Source organism: Phalangium opilio, unplaced genomic scaffold, assembly GCF_054372755.1.
Source record: "Phalangium opilio isolate 3A_F unplaced genomic scaffold, DU_Popi_V2 ptg000002l_1, whole genome shotgun sequence".
In the NCBI taxonomy this organism is placed as follows: Eukaryota; Metazoa; Arthropoda; class Arachnida; order Opiliones; family Phalangiidae; genus Phalangium; species Phalangium opilio.
In genome coordinates this window covers 1-9,625 of record NW_028324144.1, presented here as the reverse complement: position 1 = coordinate 9,625, position 9,625 = coordinate 1, and the positions used below count along the sequence as shown (strand labels likewise).

Sequence of the window (9,625 nt, the reverse complement as noted above, 5' to 3'; positions counted from 1 at the left end):
GAACTTACTTCCCGTCTCCACGGGAACTTACTTCCCGTCTCCACGGGAACTTACTTCCCGTCTCAGAGGGAACTTACTTCCCGTCTCAGAGGGAACTTACTTCCCGTCTCAGAGGGAACTTACTTCCCGTCTCAGAGGGAACTTACTTCCCGTCTCCACGGGAACTTACTTCCCGTCTCAGAGGGAACTTACTTCCCGTCTCAGAGGGAACTTACTTCCCGTCTCAGAGGGAACTTACTTCCCGTCTCAGAGGGAACTTACTTCCCGTCTCAGAGGGAACTTACTTCCCGTCTCAGAGGGAACTTACTTCCCGTCTCAGAGGGAACTTACTTCCCGTCTCAGAGGGAACTTACTTCCCGTCTCAGAGGGAACTTACTTCCCGTCTCCACGGGAACTTACTTCCCGTCTCCACGGGAACTTACTTCCCGTCTCAGAGGGAACTTACTTCCCGTCTCAGAGGGAACTTACTTCCCGTCTCAGAGGGAACTTACTTCCCGTCTCCACGGGAACTTACTTCCCGTCTCAGAGGGAACTTACTTCCCGTCTCAGAGGGAACTTACTTCCCGTCTCAGAGGGAACTTACTTCCCGTCTCAGAGGGAACTTACTTCCCGTCTCAGAGGGAACTTACTTACCGTCTCAGAGGGAACTTACTTCCCGTCTCCTCGGGAACTTACTTCCCGTCTCCACGGGAACTTACTTCCCGTCTCAGAGGGAACTTACTTCCCGTCTCAGAGGGAAGTTACTTCCCGTCTCCGAAGGAACATAGTTCCCGTCTCCGAAGGAACATAGTTCCCTCTGAGACGGGAACTTACTTCCCGTCTCCACGGGAACTTACTTCCCGTCTCCACGGGAACTTACTTCCCGTCTCAGAGGGAACTTACTTCCCGTCTCAGAGGGAACTTACTTCCCGTCTCAGAGGGAACTTACTTCCCGTCTCAGAGGGAACTTACTTCCCGTCTCAGAGGGAACTTACTTACCGTCTCAGAGGGAACTTACTTACCGTCTCAGAGGGAACTTACTTCCCGTCTCCACGGGAACTTACTTCCCGTCTCAGAGGGAACTTACTTCCCGTCTCAGAGGGAACTTACTTCCCGTCTCCGAAGGAACATAGTTCCCGTCTCCGAAGGAACTTAGTTCCCGTCTCCACGGGAACTTACTTCCCGTCTCAGAGGGAACTTACTTCCCGTCTCAGAGGGAACTTACTTCCCGTCTCAGAGGGAACTTACTTCCCGTCTCAGAGGGAACTTACTTCCCGTCTCCACGGGAACTTACTTCCCGTCTCAGAGGGAACTTACTTCCCGTTTCAGAGGGAACTTACTTAATCCCGTCTCAGAGGGAACTTACTTCCCGTCTCCACGGGAACTTACTTCCCGTCTCAGAGGGAACTTACTTCCCGTCTCAGAGGGAACTTACTTCCCGTCTCAGAGGGAACTTAATTCCCGTCTCAGAGGGAAGTTACTTCCCGTCTCCGAAGGAACATAGTTCCCGTCTCCGAAGGAACATAGTTCCCTCTGAGACGGGAACTTACTTCCCGTCTCCACGGGAACTTACTTCCCGTCTCCACGGGAACTTACTTCCCGTCTCAGAGGGAACTTACTTCCCGTCTCAGAGGGAACTTACTTCCCGTCTCAGAGGGAACTTACTTCCCGTCTCAGAGGGAACTTACTTCCCGTCTCCACGGGAACTTACTTCCCGTCTCAGAGGGAACTTACTTCCCGTCTCAGAGGGAACTTACTTCCCGTCTCAGAGGGAACTTACTTCCCGTCTCAGAGGGAACTTACTTCCCGTCTCAGAGGGAACTTACTTCCCGTCTCAGAGGGAACTTACTTCCCGTCTCAGAGGGAACTTACTTCCCGTCTCAGAGGGAACTTACTTCCCGTCTCAGAGGGAACTTACTTCCCGTCTCAGAGGGAACTTACTTCCCGTCTCCACGGGAACTTACTTCCCGTCTCCACGGGAACTTACTTCCCGTCTCCACGGGAACTTACTTCCCGTCTCAGAGGGAACTTACTTCCCGTCTCAGAGGGAACTTACTTCCCGTCTCAGAGGGAACTTACTTCCCGTCTCCACGGGAACTTACTTCCCGTCTCAGAGGGAACTTACTTCCCGTCTCAGAGGGAACTTACTTCCCGTCTCAGAGGGAACTTCCCGTCTCAGAGGGAACTTACTTCCCGTCTCAGAGGGAACTTACTTCCCGTCTCAGAGGGAACTTACTTCCCGTCTCAGAGGGAACTTACTTCCCGTCTCAGAGGGAACTTACTTCCCGTCTCCACGGGAACTTACTTCCCGTCTCAGAGGGAACTTACTTCCCGTCTCAGAGGGAACTTACTTACCGTCTCAGAGGGAACTTACTTACCGTCTCAGAGGGAACTTACTTCCCGTCTCCACGGGAACTTACTTCCCGTCTCAGAGGGAACTTACTTCCCGTCTCAGAGGGAACTTACTTCCCGTCTCCGAAGGAACATAGTTCCCGTCTCCGAAGGAACACAGTTCCCGTCTCCACGGGAACTTACTTCCCGTCTCAGAGGGAACTTACTTCCCGTCTCAGAGGGAACTTACTTCCCGTCTCAGAGGGAACTTACTTCCCGTCTCAGAGGGAACTTACTTCCCGTCTCCACGGGAACTTACTTCCCGTCTCAGAGGGAACTTACTTCCCGTCTCAGAGGGAACTTACTTCCCGTCTCAGAGGGAACTTACTTCCCGTCTCCACGGGAACTTACTTCCCGTCTCAGAGGGAACTTACTTCCCGTCTCAGAGGGAACTTACTTCCCGTCTCAGAGGGAACTTACTTACCGTCTCAGAGGGAACTTACTTCCCGTCTCCACGGGAACTTACTTCCCGTCTCAGAGGGAACTTACTTCCCGTCTCAGAGGGAACTTACTTCCCGTCTCCGAAGGAACATAGTTCCCGTCTCCGAAGGAACTTAGTTCCCTCTGAGACGGGAACTTACTTCCCGTCTCCACGGGAACTTACTTCCCGTCTCCACGGGAACTTACTTCCCGTCTCAGAGGGAACTTACTTCCCGTCTCAGAGGGAACTTACTTCCCGTCTCAGAGGGAACTTACTTCCCGTCTCAGAGGGAACTTACTTCCCGTCTCAGAGGGAACTTACTTCCCGTCTCAGAGGGAACTTACTTCCCGTCTCCGAAGGAACATAGTTCCCGTCTCCGAAGGAACTTAGTTCCCGTCTCCAAGGGGACTTAGTTCCCGTCTCCAAGGGAACTTACTTCCCGTCTCCGAAGGGACATAGTTCCCGTCTCCGAGGGAACTTACTTCCCGTCTCCGAAGGAACATAGTTCCCGTCTCCGAAGGAACTTAGTTCCCGTCTCCAAGGGAACTTAGTTCCCGTCTCCAAGGGAACTTACTTCCCGTCTCAGAGGGAACTTACTTCCCGTCTCAGAGGGAACTTACTTCCCGTCTCAGAGGGAACTTACTTCCCGTCTCCGAAGGAACATAGTTCCCGTCTCCGAAGGAACATAGTTCCCTCTGAGACGGGAACTTACTTCCCGTCTCCACGGGAACTTACTTCCCGTCTCCACGGGAACTTACTTCCCGTCTCCGAGGTAACTTACTTCCCGTCTCCAAAGGAACATAGTTCCCGTCTCCGAAGGAACTTAGTTCCTGTCTTCAAGGGAACCTAGTTACCGCAAGTCTAGTTCCCTTCAGAGAGTGTGGTCACGCCTAAGGGAACACGGGAACCCTGCTTACGGTATGTTATTTGTAGTTACCTTGTCCGAGTCCCAAAAGGTTAGGCGCCTAACCATCATGCAAAACTTTTTAGCAAATAATTATGCAAGAAGTTAGGCGCCTAACCCTCATGCAAAACTTTTTAGCAAAAAATTATGCAAGAAGTTAGGCGCCTAACCTTTTGCATAATTTTAGCTAAATTCTAAGACCCCCCCCGGGGATTGAATGAAAGAAGGAACACGGGAACGTACACGTAACTAGTTACCGTAAGTCTAGTTTCCTTCTGAGAGTGTGGTCACGCCTAAGGGAACACGGGAACTACATAACGTAACCAGTTACGGTAAGTAGTTACGGTATGTAGGTTCCCGTGTTCCCTTGGACTTTAAAACTCGCAGAAGGGAACTAGACTTACGGTAAGTCTAGTTCCCTTTTGCGAGTTTTAAAGTCCTCGTAATCTCTTGCATAATTGTAACTAAGTTTTAAAAGGGGGGAATGAATGAAGGGGTCTACAGTTGTCCAATAGGGCAGTACGTGATATACTATCCTTTTCACGCTCCTTAGTTCCGACTATTTCCTTTATGTAGTGAAAGTTTCCGCCGGAGGGGGAAGAAATAGGGGCGAAAACCGATTTTTAGGGGATGTCAACATGGCGTCCTAACGTGGCCAGAGCGTGCAACTGGAAAGGGGATAGAAATGGGGGAAGGTAACTTGACGTCACGCGCAAAAACCCTATTTAATTCAGAACGGAAAGTTCTTCGCTTCATTCGTCTCGTTGCCTCTCATGTGTACAACATGTCCGACTTTTTACCAAAACCTGCGTATAACTTCTCAAGTGAAGTTAAATTGGACGGAATAATAGTGGTTAGTAGAAATTGGAGCATATGGTCTCCAAATAAATCACCAACCATAAGATTTCCCTTGATTGTGTCTAAAGAAAGGGTAAAAAGTGCTTTAAAAGGGTCGTGCTACTTCAAAAATGTTCGCGATATTTACTTAATTAGGCTTTTTGAAGTTTGCGACGTTGTTGTAAAACTAGCTTTTTTCTGGGATGAAGAAACTATTTGCTACAGATGGTTACTTAACATTGTGACAACGTGTCTCGAAAGAGCCATTAATCGCCTGAGTTATTCAGAAACGTTTTCGCGAAAACGTCAAAAAGTGGGAAATTTTGCGCAACACAAGGATGTTTGTTTTATTACTTTGAGTGACTTTCGGCCGTTGGGGCAATTATTTTCAACGGAGTTGGAAGACGCAGTGAGAGGTACAAGTCTGCGTTTTTTGTTCTTGTCTTCCTCAACAGGACAAAGCCAATTGATTCAATATTTTGAAACAAATTCTTTGAATCTTAACTTGCAAGATAGCAGCTTTATCGTTGAAATATTGTATCACATTGCAATTGATAATTATCCGATGGACGAGGAAAGTTATCTTTTGTGGTCCCTCAATGGATTAAAAGCAGCGGGTATGGGAAAACCATACCAAGAATATTTCCCAAATTGCTTGGGAAATTTTGGAAACTTTTATTATAATGTTAACATTCCTTTCCTTGAACAAAATTCGATGGTTACGTTTATGAAAATGTACTCAAAATGCCACTCGTACGTACATGCAAATGCAGAGCCCCCTTTTCAGCAACCAAACGCCTCGCATCTCTTTCTCAAAGGCGCCACCATTGGTTTTCGGAAGAAAACAAAAAAAGCATCCAAGAAAATGGAACAGGAGATAGAAAATGTTTTCAAGCAAACAGAGTTGCTGAATCGGATTTTGGCCGACTTTCTTGTTCAAGGAGCGGGCGTTGCTCGATTAGAAGCAATATACTCGGCGAAATTGTATGAAAATGTCACGGAAGTAGCCAGAAGATGCGAAATGGAGTTTAGGAATTTGAATCTAATCACGTCAAACACGATTTACGTCATATCAGCTGCTACATTAAAGCTCCGGTGCGAAGCCATATTCCAACCGTATACTACTTTGGTCACCTACCATTTGGAAAAACTATCGCGGATGCTGAATAGTGACGACCCAGACTTTCTTAATATTACAGCCAGTAATGTTAACTATCATCGGTATAAATATTAGCATATGGTGAATGATATTTTCAATTTTCAGATGAAATAATGACCGTTGAAGCGGGAGAAGCTCTCTTGGCACATTTTCTTTACGGACGCTCGGCCAGAACCAACTTTACGTTAGGCCACGATTATTTCTTATGCAAAGAATTGGGGCTAACCTTGCACACGTTCCATCAAACTACTTTTCCGGACATCGGCAAAAACTTTCTGGTCGACGAAGGGAATAAACTCGTTTACATGTGTAAGTTCGACTATGCGCAACACCTGGATTCTAAAGGATTTCGAAATTGTATTAGCTTGTCTAAAGTGTTTGAACTTACCGCGGACATAAAAGACAACCATAGTTCGACATCCCTGTGCCTATACATAGTAGAAAAAATTTGTCAATGCGTAATAGTTACTTTCGGGAAGTATATTAGGGGCTTGCCAAGATTCTCGAAAACCGCCGTAGTTTTAACAAAGTTTCCCAATCACGTAATAGTAAATTCTTTCGCATTTGGCCATCTTTTTTTCTCATTGGACAATTCGTTTTTTGCTCATATTCCCGGTGTTATTTGGCTTCGTAAATTGGTTTTACAATTTATTAGTCCTTCCGAAAAATACCGATTATCTGTAAAATTTGGCAAAATTGTTGAAACGGAACTTTTCAAGCAAGATAGTTGCTTGTTCTTCCCAATAGCACCCGATATAACTTTCGTTGTTACGACTGTCGGCTGTAAGGAACGTTTGGACGGAACCATTTCTTTATGGAGTAAGGCTGTTAAAATTAAAGATAGACAATTTAACAATCAGAATTTAAAAACGTTATGTGTTAGTATGACTAAGTTAAATATTAATGGTTTAGAAAATTTTGACTACGACGGAATTCTCGTTGAAGCAAATAATACCGCAAACTTAAATTTAGCGAAAGTTAAATGTACAGTTGACAAATATTACACGCCGATTTACTTGTAATAAAAAATTACTTTTTAATTTACCTTATCCGAGTCTCATAACTTACTTCCTTTTCCGAGTGTGGTCTAACCTAAGGGTCACGCCTAAGGGAACACGGGAACACTAAGGGAACCTACTAAGGGAACACGGGAACCTACCTATCTTAACTACTTACCGTTAGTCTAGTTTCATTCTGCGAGTAGGTCACGCCTAAGGGAACACGGTAACCTAGTTACCGTAGTCTAGTTCCCTTCTGCGAGTTCAAGGGAACATGGGAACCTACTTCCCGGGAAGTCTCCGAAGGAACATAGTTCCCGTCTCCAAGGGAACCTACTTCCCGTCTCCGAGGGAACTTACTTCCCGTCTCCACGGGAACTTACTTCCCGTCTCCGAGGGAACTTACTTCCCGTCTCCACGGGAACTTACTTCCCGTCTCCACGGGAACTTAGTTCCCGTCTCCGAGGGAACTTACTTCCCGTCTCCGAAGGAACTTACTTCCCGTCTCCGAAGGAACATAGTTCCCGTCTCCACGGGAACTTACTTCCCGTCTCCGAGGGAACTTACTTCCCGTCTCCGAGGGAACTTACTTCCCGTCTCAGAGGGAACTTACTTCCCGTCTCCGAGGGAACTTACTTCCCGTCTCCACGGGAACTTACTTCCCGTCTCCGAGGGAACTTACTTCCCGTCTCCACGGGAACTTACTTCCCGTCTCCGAGGGAACTTACTTCCAGTCTCCGAGGGAACTTACTTCCCGTCTCAGAGGGAACTTACTTCCCGTCTCAGAGGGAACTTACTTCCCGTCTCCACGGGAACTTACTTCCCGTCTCAGAGGGAACTTACTTCCCGTCTCAGAGGGAACTTACTTCCCGTCTCAGAGGGAACTTACTTCCCGTCTCAGAGGGAACTTACTTCCCGTCTCAGAGGGAACTTACTTCCCGTCTCAGAGGGAAGTTACTTCCCGTCTCCGAAGGAACATAGTTCCCGGCTCCGAAGGAACATAGTTCCCTCTGAGACGGGAACTTACTTCCCGTCTCCACGGGAACTTACTTCCCGTCTCCACGGGAACTTACTTCCCGTCTCAGAGGGAACTTACTTCCCGTCTCAGAGGGAACTTACTTCCCGTCTCAGAGGGAACTTACTTCCCGTCTCAGAGGGAACTTACTTCCCGTCTCAGAGGGAACTTACTTCCCGTCTCAGAGGGAATTTACTTCCCGTCTCAGAGGGAACTTACTTCCCGTCTCAGAGGGAACTTACTTCCCGTCTCAGAGGGAACTTACTTCCCGTCTCAGAGGGAACTTACTTCCCGTCTCCGAGGGAACTTACTTCCCGTCTCCGAAGGAACATAGTTCCCGTCTCCGAAGGAACTTAGTTCCCGTCTCCAAGGGAACTTAGTTCCCGTCTCAGAGGGAACTTACTTCCCGTCTCAGAGGGAACTTACTTCCCGTCTCCGAAGGAACATAGTTCCCGTCTCCGAAGGAACATATTTCCCGTCTCCACGGGAACTTACTTCCCGTCTCCACGGGAACTTACTTCCCGTCTCCACGGGAACTTACTTCCCGTCTCAGAGGGAACTTACTTCCCGTCTCAGAGGGAACTTACTTCCCGTCTCAGAGGGAACTTACTTCCCGTCTCCACGGGAACTTACTTCCCGTCTCAGAGGGAACTTACTTCCCGTCTCAGAGGGAACTTACTTCCCGTCTCAGAGGGAACTTACTTCCCGTCTCCACGGGAACTTACTTCCCGTCTCAGAGGGAACTTACTTCCCGTCTCAGAGGGAACTTACTTCCCGTCTCCACGGGAACTTACTTCCCGTCTCAGAGGGAACTTACTTCCCGTCTCAGAGGGAACTTACTTCCCGTCTCAGAGGGAACTTACTTTCCGTCTCAGAGGGAACTTACTTCCCGTCTCAGAGGGAACTTACTTCCCGTCTCAGAGGGAACTTACTTCCCGTCTCCACGGGAACTTACTTCCCGTCTCAGAGGGAACTTACTTCCCGTCTCAGAGGGAACTTACTTCCCGTCTCAGAGGGAACTTACTTCCCGTCTCCACGGGAACTTACTTCCCGTCTCAGAGGGAACTTACTTCCCGTCTCAGAGGGAACTTACTTCCCGTCTCAGAGGGAAGTTATTTCCCGTCTCCGAAGGAACATAGTTCCCGTCTCCGAAGGAACATAGTTCCCTCTGAGACGGGAACTTACTTCCCGTCTCCACGGGAACTTACTTCCCGTCTCCACGGGAACTTACTTCCCGTCTCAGAGGGAACTTACTTCCCGTCTCAGAGGGAACTTACTTCCCGTCTCAGAGGGAACTTACTTCCCGTCTCCACGGGAACTTACTTCCCGTCTCAGAGGGAACTTACTTCCCGTCTCAGAGGGAACTTACTTCCCGTCTCAGAGGGAACTTACTTCCCGTCTCAGAGGGAACTTACTTCCCGTCTCAGAGGGAACTTACTTCCCGTCTCAGAGGGAAGTTACTTCCCGTCTCCGAAGGAACATAGTTCCCTCTGAGACGGGAACTTACTTCCCGTCTCCACGGGAACTTACTTCCCGTCTCCACGGGAACTTACTTCCCGTCTCAGAGGGAACTTACTTCCCGTCTCAGAGGGAACTTACTTCCCGTCTCAGAGGGAACTTACTTCCCGTCTCAGAGGGAACTTACTTCCCGTCTCCACGGGAACTTACTTCCCGTCTCCACGGGAACTTACTTCCCGTCTCAGAGGGAACTTACTTCCCGTCTCAGAGGGAACTTACTTCCCGTCTCAGAGGGAACTTACTTCCCGTCTCAGAGGGAACTTACTTCCCGTCTCAGAGGGAACTTACTTCCCGTCTCCACGGGAACTTACTTCCCGTCTCAGAGGGAACTTACTTCCCGTCTAAGAGGGAACTTACTTCCCGTCTCAGAGGGAACTTACTTCCCGTCTCAGAGGGAACTTAC

The 9,625-nt window shown here is 48.4% G+C and overlaps 1 protein-coding gene across 1 annotated transcript; it reads left to right on the top strand.

The window, feature by feature from the left end:
* Positions 1 to 3,673: 3,673 nt before the first annotated feature.
* On the top strand, positions 3,674 to 6,740 carry LOC149718060 (uncharacterized). The gene is made up of 3 exons (XM_089850323.1): positions 3,674 to 3,709; positions 4,272 to 5,734; positions 5,797 to 6,740. The coding sequence occupies exons 2-3, from the start codon at positions 4,381 to 4,383 to the stop codon at positions 6,711 to 6,713; spliced, it is 2,271 nt and encodes a 756-aa protein (XP_089706449.1). The 5' UTR covers positions 3,674 to 3,709; positions 4,272 to 4,380; the 3' UTR covers positions 6,714 to 6,740.
* Positions 6,741 to 9,625: the final 2,885 nt, after the last annotated feature.